Here is a 14533-nt window from a genome sequence, read left to right as displayed (position 1 = left end):
ATTTATTTTCAAATAATTTTGTTAGACTAAATAAATTTCTTTTAGTTTCCATTTAAAATTTATAGATGAGTTCAGGTAAAAAGTCTTAAATAATTATAAGTAAAAATTAATTTATTAAAAATAATTTATAACTACCTTAACGGATATATCTATTAAAACTATGTTAAAGCTTTGTTACAAATTTATTTAAAATATATTTACAAGCACATATCGTATAATATATGAATAATACAATAACTATATATTTATATACGTCTGAAGATATTTAGTATTTCAAAGAAATCTAATTATTATTTAGTTTAGGAAGTAAATTAGAAAACAGAAATTAAATTTATTTATTTTAATGTAAAAAAAAACAAATTTAAATTTGATTCCAATTAAATTTATTTAAAGTCAATCATAAACTTAAATATTTTCAAATAAAAATGAAAAAAAAAATTAATTTATTAATTAATTGATATTTTTGACTACAATATAGTAATTTAGAATATTGTCAAATAGCCATTATCAGTAATCTTAAAAATTTTTTTTAAAATTAATTTAATACATATAATTTTACACAATTTTTTATACTATTAGCACCAAGAGTTAAACTTTCGCTCCTAAATTAAAAACACAGAGTCACGCTTTAGACACCCGATATTGTTGTTGTTGTAACCCGCTGGGACCTGCAAGCAGATAACATGAAAGGATACACAAGACGATTACATGAGTAGGAAAGTGGGTGGGTAGAGGATAAGGGAGATGAAGGAGCAGAAAGGAGGATGTGGAGAAATAGGTTGGGAGGTTTATATTGAACATTATCCCGAATTTAGGCGGAGAAAACCAGTCACTTCCATGGGGTGAGTCTAAAAGTTAATTAGACGAAGGTTAGTGTGCGCAGAAGGCACAGAGTTAGGCGACAGCATGCGGAGAAGAGCTGCAGTTTTAGCGGCAGCATTGGTTGAAGTAGGATAGTTCTGTGCCTCGCGGGAGGAACTGTTCTTCTGGGGGAAATTTAGACACCCGATCCAGCACTGTACTTGATTTTTGTTATTCAAAATAAAAGTTTTGTTCATTTGTTATTCCAACGATCAATGATTGGAATAATATATTTTATATTTTATAGAATCCATTGACCCATAAATTCATTTGTATTTCAGTTAAATTCATTATTGTATACTTAAAATAAAAACTTTTAAGTTCAATGTCCTTTCATTTTTAATACGGGTACATCCAGAACTTTTTATTTTACTACCCAAACCAGGAAAAATTGAAACAACACAAATTAGCACAACACAACACGCAAAGTTCGCATTTGTTGTCAGCAATTAAAATCAATGAACTAAATAACAATAGTACAGGATATCTGCATGTACTATCCCGCAGGATAATGCATATTTGTCATACATGATTTTAGTAGTATTTTAGCCGTTTATTAAAGCAGTGCTATTAGTAGGGATTTCTATACCACGGAAAATGTTAATTTTTTACAACAAAAAAACAAAATATTCTTTAAATAAATTCATAATTTTAATATTATTTTCTCAACATTTAATAATTGATGCATTTCTTAAAAGTGTTAGAGTTGAGGAAATACCTTTTGGTCTGACCGAAGCAGACAGAAATCAAGCAAAACCAAGAGAAACCAATGCCAAAGAGGCACAAGGCATTTTTGCGGTGTCAAGACTTGAGGATCGACGCAATTTCATACATATATTTCATGTACCTTGTGAGTGGTCAATTTTTAAAACCTATAATTTTATTATATATATATATATATATACTAACTTAAAAGTATATATAAAAGATAGCATGTGATTTTAATATGCTTATGCTTTACTTACTTATAGATATTGTCTGTTTTTTTGCTGCTAAAGGGAAATGGCCTTTTATACCGCCCTTATTGCAGTTGCGCGTTGATTCTCTTGCGAAATCTATCTTTAATCAAACAGATTCATTCATAAGGAATTTTTGCAAGAAATGGATTCAAATTAAGGAATGCTTTCGTCCTATATTTGGTTTGTATTTAAGGAGAGTTCTTTCTTCAAATTGTTCGTATGCTAGCTGTTTCACACCTCTACCTTTAGATTGGTTTTTCGCATCTATTTGAAATAGCATACGGACAGTATCTCACTTATGATATCAGAACGGACACTAGATTGCCACTCTAACGTAACTCAACCTAACCTAAATGTACTTTTTTCGTTATAGGTAGCAATTCGACAAGTAATGATGTTGAAGCTTTTGCTCCATTGCTTGCTACACCTTGTACTTGTGCCGATCAATCGATTACTTATTTCGACAAGAAGTATATAGGCAAAGTGAGCTCTCAAACAATATACAATACTATTGAGTTTCTGGAAAGCTTTTTGCCTTCACCAACAAAAAAGACAAAAAGAAAGAATCGTGTGCGTGGACGTTTGGATGAAATTGAAATAGATTAAACTAAATTAAATGCAGATAATTGTATATAATAATACGTAATAAGATATATTTCCATATGTTCAATGTGTTCAATATGCTAAAAAAAAGTCATAAAAAATTTGAACAAAATTTACTTTTTAATAGATACAAAATATTAATCTTATTTAATATATAGGAATTTATATGAATACTTTTAAAAACTTTTTCACATACACACAAAATTACAAAATTATAGTACGTTTGTTATTAAACAAATAATACATACACATTTATATATATAAACTAAAAATTAAAAACAATTAGAAATAAATATTAAGAATGCATTGAAGTAACGATATTTACAAAAATTGTAATAAATTATATAAAACAAAATCGTAAAGATACATTATATGCTACACAGCTACAGATTGACTTTCTGTAGTAGTAACTGTATTTTTAATATACTTAGGAGAACTTGTTTCCTCCAAAATTGCATCCCATAAATGCACACGTTCTACATTAAATTTATTCTCAGTCTTTATAATAAATGCATCCTCGTTTATATTTGTAAATTCTTGATAATCACAGATTGTTTCAGGCTCAGCATTAAAAGTTAAATTATTGCATGGTTTAATCAATTCCATATTTTGGGGTTTACTGTCAAGATAAAGAAATAAAAACTAAGTAATAGAAATTAAAGTTTATTATATAATCAGTGGAGGTATTACCTGTACTTAGCAAAATGCACGAAATTGCTTACAAAAGCTTGTACGACTGCAGCATCTGTTGAGTTTTTATCGAAGTCTGGAAACAACAACGGTGAGCGGAACAAATAGATTAAATCATCACAGTGTACAACACCATAGTCAAAACTTTGTCGACCTCCAGTGTATATGCCGGCATAAGTATTTAATCCGCTATAATTAAATCGATACAAAAATATGGGGTATTTCTGCGTATCCACAGTATTCACATAATCCTTAATGGCATTGAAATAAGGACGATGAAAACCGCGATCTGTTATAACCTATAAGATTTCGAAAAATTTGCTTATATGTTTGTTTAAATCATATAATTTGTGTTCACTTCAAAAAAAAAAAAAAAATATTGTTCTTACATCAAGAAATGCTTGTGCAGTTCCAAAGTTTATTGATCTTTCTCCTTGAAAATAATAATCCACAATTGTTTGTACTTTCTGTTTAAGTTGTTCATCTGTGAACGATTCTGGAAATTCCATCATCATTTCAAATAATTTATTAAATTTAGCATTAAAATTGTTTCTCAAAACATCATTTTCCAATATCGCTAAAACGCGTACAGCACCTTCATTTGGTACAACACCAGCCAACCAAGGTACTGGCTTATAAAGCCCATTTTTAAGTATATCAGTAGGGTGAGTCACAAAAAATGCATCTCTATTATTAGCTGGTTCAATAACAGGTCTGAAATTTGTGAGATGATCCACATCCCAATATTTCAGACCATCACCAGCATTAACTAATGTTGTCGCATCAACATTACGCAGAGCACGCGCCAATTTAGCCGTACTCAATTCAAAGGCATTACTTATATTACAAAGTTCGGCAATACGACGTGCTTGTGTCAGTGGTTCATTGGTAATTGCGAAGGGTACATTAGCTGTACCACTCAATGAAATAACATTTCGAAACAGACCTATTAGTAGCAGAGGTTTAGTTTTTGATTTAACTTACTGCTTAGTGTTAACGCTTACTCACCTTCAGACTGTTTGCTAAGCATATGCATATGTGCTGATATGCCTCCAGCACTTTGACCGAATATTGTTACCATTTTTGGATTTCCCCCAAATGCTGCAATATTCTTTTGTATCCAACGTAATACTAAGGTTTGATCTTTTAGTGCAAAGTTTCCAGGCATATTTTGATCATTTGTTGAAAGAAAACCTATTAGTAACGAAAATATATTAGAATATTTTACTTTCGCACATTATAGTTACTTACCAAATGCACCCAATCTGTACGCAAATGTTATTAGTATAACCTCTTTTGTATCCATGAAATATTCTGGACCGTGAATACTGGGACTTGAGGAACCACTAAACCAACCACCTCCATATATATAAACCATTACAGGTAATACTTTAGAACGTACCTAATAATAAAATTAAAAATATTTAATATTAAATAAAAAATTAAAAAGTTTATGAGATGTAGTAATAAAACAAAATAATGATCATTTTATTTAATTCAGAATACTAAAATACTATAAATACTATTTTATATGTAATATTAAAGAATCTATAAATATTTTGCAGAGAATCATGTCTTCTGCCATTTTTAAAGTGATGGCGTTATTTTTATCAACCGACGGCGCTTGCAATGCTTTTCATTTTTAATATTTAAAGTTTTATTATAGAAGGCTTCAAACCTACTCAATAGAACTTCTACTGCTAAACTCAATATGTTAATGTCCGGGATAGAAATTAGAATATTTTTGTGCTTATGCCTGTCATAAAAGGCGACTAAAACCCATCAGACATCATATTGTACCATTTTGGGGTATAAATGGTAGTGAGTTTCAGTTGATAAACCGAAGTAGAAATGTACCAAGAACTTTGGTTGCTCTTGACACTGGATTAGCTTCATACCAGAGTGTCATGGTGAATGTGGTTAACATTAAAAGACACACATCTAAAATGAGACATGCATAGAAGTTAATAATATTTTACGAAAAGAAGTACATTCCATACAACATTTCTTCTTACAATAAATTGTTAAATTTATAAATCTCTATATCTCTAATAAAAAAACTTTTAACTTTATGTATAAGATTTTTTTACTCTTTAACAAACATTAAATTTAACAAATATTTAATAAATTATGGTATTTAATGCAGAAAAATATGCGTGGACTATATATCATGAACTTTAGGTCGAAAAAAATTTAATCAATGTTTTGAGAATAAAGGCTACATCTTATAATTTTTGAATTTTAAAATTTTTTATAATGGGTAATTAGCTGTACATACTATGCAATATTCAGACCAAAAATAGCAACAATTTTAAAGTACTAACGAATTCCACATTTATTTTAATTTTCTTTTAATTTCTTTTATATTTTGAGTATATTTTTTTTTAATTTTAAACTCTTGTTAAAATTATATTTATAAGATTTCATAAAAGCATACTTACAATAGGTCTGTATAGGTTCAAGTATAGGCAATCCTCGGTTCCGTAAACTACAGGATTCGGTACTAGATAATTTTTTTGTATGCAATCCATTCTCGGTTCAGTGGCATTAAGTATACCAGACCAACGTGGAAAAGACTTAGGGTTCTATTGTATAAAGACAACAAGAAAGAGGAATTTCTAAGTTTATTGCTTTACTAATATGTAGGAAATATATAATATAAAATTGTTTAAATAAACTTACACTAAACCGTAACTCTCCCACTGGTGGCAAGGCATATGGAATGCCCAAATATGCTTCAAATCTGTCTGTTTGAAAGCCAGGCATATATTTGCCGCGCATACAGCCAACATGTAAGGCGCAAACCTTCGGCGACTTTGGTTGGCTGGGAATTGTCAACGCCTCACAAAACAAAGTCAACAAAATGAAGTACCGAAATACAGCCATTTTCTCTTTTTCTTTCTCTTTTTCTTTTTTATTTTTTATTTTTAAAATTTACTTTAAAAAAAATGGTTTGTTGTTGTTGTTGTTGTTATATTCGCTTTTGGTAACTGGCCGTGCGGCGTACCGTTTGTGAAACCGATTAAGCTCAGCTTATAGTTTAAGTAGCGTTTTGTATTACAAAATGTAACTGAAAAAATAAAATAAAATAAAATAAAAATAATAAAATATTTTTTTTCAAAATTTATTGCTTATTTATTAATTTCCTATACAAATTATTATTATGAAAAAAATATAACAATGATTTCTGCATTCAACTTGAAGCGTTTTGGGTTTTCTGCCTTCGTGTGTTATATCTTTTTCTGTCATTTATTTTTTATATTAGTTTTAATGGCTTAATTTATATAAAAAAATCATTGTTACTGAAAGATTATGCCATTTCTATTTTTGTTAGACCTTTTCGTCGAAATTCGAATTTTCGATTTTATTTCGATTTTATTTTAATTTTATGTGTTAATTATTTGAGATAAAGTATAAATTTTTATTATTATTTAAATTTTAATTTGAATTTCAAACGGTTTTTATTGTGTGCGCTTATGTTTATGAGTCATTAAAGTAAGCGATTCAGTCAAGTTGACGGCAGCACGTCACAATAAAGGTTGTTTTATTTGTTATAAATCTCGGGCTATTGAATATGAATGAGTTTCTGTTTCAATCTGTTGTCAGATGGCATTTGAAAAAGAAATATAGTTTTTACCATTCACATATGTGCAGATATTCACGAAGATATTTGTAATATTTATAAATACATTTCAGCACGTGAATAATGATGGTGACATGTGTGCTTATATCCGGCCATTGAGAGCTTATAGAATAAATGTGTCAATCAATTAATTGATTATGATTATGATTTATAAGAGTATTGTTTGTTTTGTAAATGATTAACTTAAACGGATTTGTAAGACAATATAAACAGGTACGAATTTTTTTTTACAAATAAGCTTGCTGACGTCTTTAAATACCGGTAACAGTTATATTTTGGTTCAAAATGATTGCTACCTGAACTCGTACATGTGACGAACGCTTAGAATTTATTAGCAAAAGTATTATCTATTTAAGGGGACAAAGAATGAAAATTAAATGACCTATTATTCTAACAAAAAGTTTAATAATTGAAAAAAAAATAATAGAATTTTACAAGTAACAGATAAATTAGAAACATTACACCGTTTAATGTATTTAAAATAGATATTTTAGTTAAATAAGGGAGAAATTGAAATTAGTACCATCTCAATAATAATATATGAAACTTTATTTTATTTTTATTATTAATAATTATAACTTACAATTACGGCGAATATCATAATCATTTCATAATCATAATCAAATAAAGTGACATACCTTAGTATACACTTGCATGCAGAACTGTTATTTTAAAAACGTACGTTGAAGCCAAAACAATGAAAATGATGAAAATAGATGAAAATAAAAGTATCCAGTTTGCACTGTTTTATTTACTCAAGGTCCTCACCGAGTCTAAAATGTAAGAATCTTTAAAATAAAAGCATACCCACAAAAAACGGTCAAACACTGATGTTAGTAACTATGTTTAAACTATCAACATTCTCCTAAAAAAGTAATTGTTTAAAGTAAGGTAGGTAGTTCTTGAACCATTAATATATACATCAAAGAAATCCTCTTTTACAAGTAGGAGGTCGGGTGGCATCTTAATAAAAGAACTAGATTTATGCAGCGGTACCATAAGCAGTCAAAGTTGAGTGAAATCTAACTTATAATACCGTAATTTAACTAATCTAAAATAAAAATTTTAAATTTAAATTCATACATTGCCCTTGAATTAAACAGCTAAATAATTATTATTAAAGGTAATCCCTTAATATAAAAAATAAATATCTTACGAGAGTCTGAAAACGTTTAAACTTGTTTCTATTTAATACATCCAATTTTTTCAGAGATATGACAAACATGTGTTGAATTTTTTATTTAACACTTGCTTTTCATATTAGATTAAGATTTTGTAATGTAATCTTACATTCTTGGGTAAGAATAGATTTAATAAAACTTTTTTTTTTAAATCAAAAGTAAAGAAAATATTTGTTATTATGTATTTACTATTATTTATTTATGATATGTCAGCATTTATACATCAATATCTTACAGTCTGTAGGATGGAATGATTTTTAGGTATTTTAGCTAAAGGAAATAGCTACCGAAAATATCTAAATAAAATTACTCGAGGATATCGTGCTGTATTTCACGTATTAGTACCAAATTTTGACTAAATTTTAATTTAACTTTGACTACAATTATGGATATAAATAATAACAAAAAACAGTTACGATTTTTAAGTCTAAGACAGTCAACATATATATATAGTCAACAGATTTTCATCAATTGAACAAATATTTGATGTTGTTTCCTAAATAGTCTATTTGTAAAGTTGAGAGAGAAATCTAAATTAAATAAAAGGCAAATATTTAAAAATGCTAAGATCTTCTTAATTTTATCAAATTGATCATAAAAAAAAAGATTTCCAAATAAAAATTTTTTTATAAATTTTTAAAATTAAAAATTTAATAATAATAATTGTACATTAATTATTAAATTATATTTATTGATAGTATATTTTAAAATTATTATGCGTCAACAAAATTTTATATTTTATGATAAATTTTTTCTTTTTGATCTTTAAACACAAAAAATCAAGGTTGACCTTGTTGCAGTTGTTGACATTAACCAGGTGCACTTTATATATGCATAATTATTAAAATTTTTTTAGATTATTTAATTAACTATTTTTAACCATTTATTAACCAATAGTGAAACCATAAACAATAAGTTAAAAATTTATGCCAAGGTAACCCAATTATTTTTTCTTAATAAAAACTGCAGTGGTCAAACAAAACGTACGCATATGTTAAAAACAATTGCACTTTAAAGCACATTTAATAGTAGCAACCAGTCTTTATTGATATTGCAATCTATTAAAATAAAAAAAAAACAATTCATAAAGTTGTCTTGCCTCTTACAATATCGGCATATTATCTACAATAAAATTCACATTTAAAGTCGGATTGTTCTGAACTAAGAAAATGATTGAAAACATTCTTTATAAAATATTTTCATTTTTAATGAGAAGTATTGGCATATATCAATCGTTAGATGACTGCACGGTGATTTTAATTTTTAGTCAAAATCCTTCCCCAATAATTCATTTTTTTTTCAAAGCATTTAATTTTTATTATGTGTTTATATAAGACTTTTTAAAGATGGTATATAATTCTATATTTTCATGGAAATATAGTTGAAATTTTTTATTATTTTCTAATTTTTAAATACACTGAGAGCTCATATCAAAATAATAAAGTTCAACGTGGCACATGACTAGCCTCACAACAAGTAAAAAATATTACTCATACGCAGTGGGTACACATAATTTATTTTAGTTCCAAACTATTAAATTAATATAAAAAATTATAATATTAAGTATAAATAAATTTATTATATTATTATAATTAAAAAAGATTAAATTGTGTGCCTTATATTAAAATGCGTTAGCTTCAGGAGGTGTACCTTTGATCCAAGAAATAAACAAAATTATATAGATGTGTGATCTATTTTCAATATTTATCGAGATAAACCAAAAGCTATTGAAAAGCTATTGATTTACAAGCTATTGAACTGTAAATTAAATATGTGAAATTATTGCAAAAATACGCTTCACAGTCATCTATATTTCAAGCTAAAATCGAATTATTGATATTGGACTATCACATACTTATGATACTTATTAATATTAACTACACTGCAATATATAAAAAAATAATTAATAATAGTAATTACGTCTTGTGTTATGTTAAAAAATCAAGATACCATTCACAATATAATCAAATATTGCAGTTGTTAGTTTATTGTTAAATATATTTTCTTAGAATATTCAATAGTTCAGTATCAAACCCAAATTTAGACCCCATATACTGCTGTTAATACATAAAAAACTAGTAAAGAAACTGAAATCTACGGTTTGTAGATTTTACACCGGTAAAATTGAAATTACAAAAATATACTTAATAATAAGTTGAGAAAGGTATATAACATATATTATATATTGGCAATATTTCTACAAACGAAATCTGTATATTAAAATAATAATGGAATTTAAGGGGCAACAATCGATCAATTAACCAAAGTTATTCTTATTGAAGTTCTCAATAATGATACAGAACAATATTTATGCATGATAGATATAATATAAGCCCTACATAGTTCATGCTACTATCAAGTATATGTTATGATATGTTATTGATGAGATAATTTTTTATATTTTAAATGCATATTTAATGCCAATTTTGATTAAATTAAAATTAAAATTAAAATAATTTTCAAATCATTTTATATTTCATAATAATATGTTTATATAAAATAATTAGTAATGTTATGTTATTAGTCTTTAAGATTCTAAAACTTATTGTTAGGTTTTAATTTAAAGCGATTTAATAAAAACATATTGTTAAATAAAAAAAAAATATTTTTTTATTCATATTTATATATTTTTATATTAATATAAAATACAATATAAACACAGTATAGAGTAAAAGTTCAATTCTACAACTATAAGTAATTCAATTCACAAATTTCAAACAGTAGCATTAATAGTTTATATAAAAATAAAATATATCCTAAAAACTTTTCAATGAATATCACTACTAATGGTATTCTAAAGGTATTTTAATGGTGTTGGTTAATGGTATTCTGAGTAGCTATATAGTCAGTCGGATAGAGTATTTAAATAATAATCGTAATTTATTTCACGATTTCTAAAGTTATTTTTTTATTAAGATTAAAAATTTTATTTAATAGATTATATTTACTAACAAACTGTTATTATCAGCATTGTATTCTTATAATTTTTTATAGTTTGATTTTATATAAATTATCTCACATATATACAATATAATAAATATTTCTGGTTTAGTTTACGAATGTCTAAAATAAATATACAATAAAATTTTAATTGCATTTAACTACTTGCTTTTAATTATTTTTATATTTTTAATATTTTTTTTTTACTATTTTTTATTTTATTTAACTTTATTTTTGAGAATATGTATTTTAGGAATTTTTTTTGATATAATATTATTTAATATTATATTTATTTAATGAATTCTAGTTGAATTTTGTAATATTCATTATTACACTTACAGTTTTAATGTAGAATTATTATTTAAATTATTTATATTATTTCATTTAATTTTATTTTTGAGAATATGTATTTTATGAATTTCTTTTGATATATTGTATTATATATTATTATATTTATTTAATGAATTCCAGTTGAATTTTGTAATATTCATTATTACACTTACAGTTTCAATGTAGAATTAGTTTTGAAATAATAAATACTAATTGCACTCTTTTGAATAATAAAGATTATATATATTACGAACTACTACACTAACTTTCTTTAAAATAATTTTAAAGTATCTGTGAATCTATTAAATCTGCGAAAATCTATTAGAGCGACCGTATCTTAAGACAACCAAAACGCGTCTAACGCAGATCGCGCAAAAGCGAAATGATTTTATTCTACAGATTAGAAAGATAAAAAAAATCAGTTTCAATGCTCATTAACTCGTTACTTGAATTTCTACGAAACTTAGTACAAGACAACGAGTAAACTGCAAGTTAGTACATATTTTAATAAATTTATTAAAATATAATTAATATTTCTTAAATTAAGTAAACAGAAATTTAAACAAAAGACTTTTTCCTTATTTATAAAAAAAAATTATATTAAAGAAGTCTATATAATTTTACCACTGGAAACATTAAATTTATGCAATTTTAATTAGTTAACAATTACAATAAATTATCTAATATTTTGTAATAGCCATTAGTTATTGATTCTTATCACACGAGTATGAATTATTTAATAAAAGTTAGCTTAAAACTGCAAACCAAAGATAAAATGTTATTTATTTAAATTATGAAAAGCCACACCGACTTTTCTATACCTTTAATTCATTATTGAAAGTGTTTATATAAAGTGAGATTAAAGATAATAAAAATATTGTAAATTTATTTTTTAATTATCAAGAGTTTTGCGGAGTACTTGTTGAATTGATTTGTAAGTAAATTGTTTTGATATACCAAAATAATAACAAACTTAAAAATAAATAAAATAAATATAAATTTAAATATTAAAGCAAAAAAAAATTATTTATAATTTTATATATATAATTTAACATTAAAAAAATATTTTTCAAGATATAATTAATTTTTTTTTAAATGAAATAAATAAAAAGCCCACAAATAATTAAAAAATCAATGAACGATTATAGGCGCGATTGACAGTAATAGTTGCGGTTTCTGGAAAGAAGGAAGATTTTAATTAAATTTAAAGACAGAAGCGTGTTTATAATGTGAAAATAGTTAGCGCGTGCGTGCTTTATCGCTCTGACAACGCAGTATTGTTGGCGCCTATAGCGTCACAACAACTGCTTCAAACCAAATCGCATTTACCTTAGCGCACGTGCACAGAGGCGCTTAACCCAAGTAAATAATTAAAAAATTCACAAGTCCAAATACAAGTATAATTATAAAAAAAAATAAAGTATTAAATATAATTCTTAACTGTTGAAATTGCTCCAAAGCAGATATGAATGGTTAAAATTTTCCACTCCATATTAGCTAACATACATATTTTCGTACAGATAATATTAGAAAGTTTTGTGACCCTATCAAAGGTTTTATTATATTAATGTACACAATATTAAAAAAAAATGTATGTAATTAAAAATTTAAATTACGTTGAAACTACTAACCATTAACATGAAACAATATTAATTCGAGCACATTTTTAGAGCGATAGAAATTTAGTCCCTTATCCACCTAGGCTGCGCCTATGTAAGGAATCCTATCGCTCTTTATTCTATTACATTATATTTTACTTATATTACTTCGAGCTCACTTTTAGAACGGTAGAAACTCAATCCCATATGCCATCTAGGCTGCGCCTATGTAAGGAATCCTATCGCCCTTTATTTTATTACGTTATATTTTACCTATATTACTTCGAGCACATTTTTAGAGCGATAGAAACTTAGTCCCTTATGCCACCTAGGCTGCGCCTATGTAAGGAAGCCTATCACTCTTTATTCTTTTACATCATATTTTACCTATATTACTTCGGGCTCACTTTTAGAACGGAAGAAACTCAATCCCATATGCCATCTGGGCTGCGCCTATGTAAGGAATTCTATCGCCCTTTATTCTATTACATTATATTTTACCTATATTACTTCGGGCTCACTTTTAGAACGGAAGAAACTCAATCCCATATGCCACCTAGGCTGCGCCTATGTAAGGAAGCTTATCGCTCTTTATTCTATTACATTATGTTTTATGTTATATCGATTGCTGCTACAGCAAGAGAAATTATTATTTTTTTATTATTACAACGATATTGTATTTTTCACTATTATAAATTAGAATAAAAGCAATTTTGTAACATAGTGTATTGTAATTTTAAAATTATTTATTGAAAGGAAAATTCAATCTACCTATTAATACGAATCCTAACCTATCACCTTAAACTGACTTATTTCTATAAAGAATTTCAATGAGATTACTAAACTTTTTTTTGAGTGCCGCTCTTGCATACAGATATCTGTAAGTCGTTCATAAATCCTGTTAAACTAGCTCATCTATTTTGTACTTATCTGCAGTATCACTGTTACTGTGGACCCAGAGAAAAGAGATGCTGGCATCACAGACTGAGATGCGTAGCACCCCAAAAACCTCATAAATAGAAACTGATCTAAATTTTAAAGTAACTGATAATACAAATGTATGACAATGATATTTTCAGTTAACCTCTATAGAGTAAATATACGAATTTAAGGAATGTACTTGAACGTGGCAGCTGAAACATAAGGCAATCTCATAGATAGCTATCTCAATGTAAGGAATAGCTTAAAATGTGAAAATTTTATTAGTTTCCGTCTTTTTATATTGCTGTCTTTATTAAATAGATTTATGGCATTTCCCAACTCATTATTATTTTAATATTTATTATAAAATTTTTATAAAGTAGTAGTCTTCTAATACCTATTGCGCTGCATATATAGAATAAAATTAATTACAAATGCATGAATAAAAAATTCAACCGTCGTATACACAACGGACCTCTCCAATACGTTTACACACGAATAAGCACCGTTAATTATTATTATAACAAGCTTCGATTAGCATTATTGTAACTTAATTAAAAAATATCCGTTAACATTTATCTGTTAAAATGTAGTATTTGCAATTATATTCGTAAATTGTTGTCAGGTGCCGATTTGTTGAGTAAAAATTTAATATTTATTAATGATTAGTTTGACATGTGCTGGCAAAAATGTATTGTTTACTTTTTAATAATTATAAAATTAAGAAAAGCGTCACTTATAAGTAATGTAGAAGAACTTATAAAGATGTAGCAAAATAAAAAAAAAATTTCAAAACACTTAAGACAT

General features: G+C 26.4%; 2 protein-coding genes across 2 annotated transcripts in view; one reads left to right on the top strand and one right to left on the bottom strand.

Annotated features, from left to right (window-relative positions):
* Positions 1–2426, top strand: part of LOC119685712 — a 6109-nt gene extending 3683 nt beyond the window's left edge. The window contains exons 2-4 of the mRNA XM_038100072.1: positions 1538–1711; positions 1833–2000; positions 2194–2426. Coding sequence (XP_037956000.1) covers positions 1538–1711; positions 1833–2000; positions 2194–2426 — 575 coding nt within the window. The remainder of the gene's footprint in view (positions 1–1537; positions 1712–1832; positions 2001–2193) is intronic.
* A 311-nt stretch (positions 2427–2737) lies between these two features.
* Positions 2738–6021, bottom strand: LOC119681516 (venom carboxylesterase-6-like). The gene is made up of 7 exons (XM_038094730.1): positions 5796–6021; positions 5555–5698; positions 4365–4515; positions 4122–4307; positions 3503–4059; positions 3114–3412; positions 2738–3042 (listed from the first exon to the last, which is right to left on the bottom strand). Exons 1-7 carry the CDS (start codon positions 5997–5999, stop codon positions 2799–2801), a joined length of 1785 nt encoding a protein of 594 aa, XP_037950658.1. The 5' UTR covers positions 6000–6021; the 3' UTR covers positions 2738–2798.
* Between the last annotated feature and the right edge of the window lie 8512 nt (positions 6022–14533).

This window comes from Teleopsis dalmanni, chromosome 2 (genome assembly GCF_002237135.1).
Source record: "Teleopsis dalmanni isolate 2A chromosome 2, ASM223713v2, whole genome shotgun sequence".
Lineage (NCBI taxonomy): Eukaryota > Metazoa > Arthropoda > Insecta > Diptera > Diopsidae > Teleopsis > Teleopsis dalmanni.
Note: the sequence above shows the minus strand (reverse complement) of the source record. Positions and strands in the feature narration are given on the sequence as shown.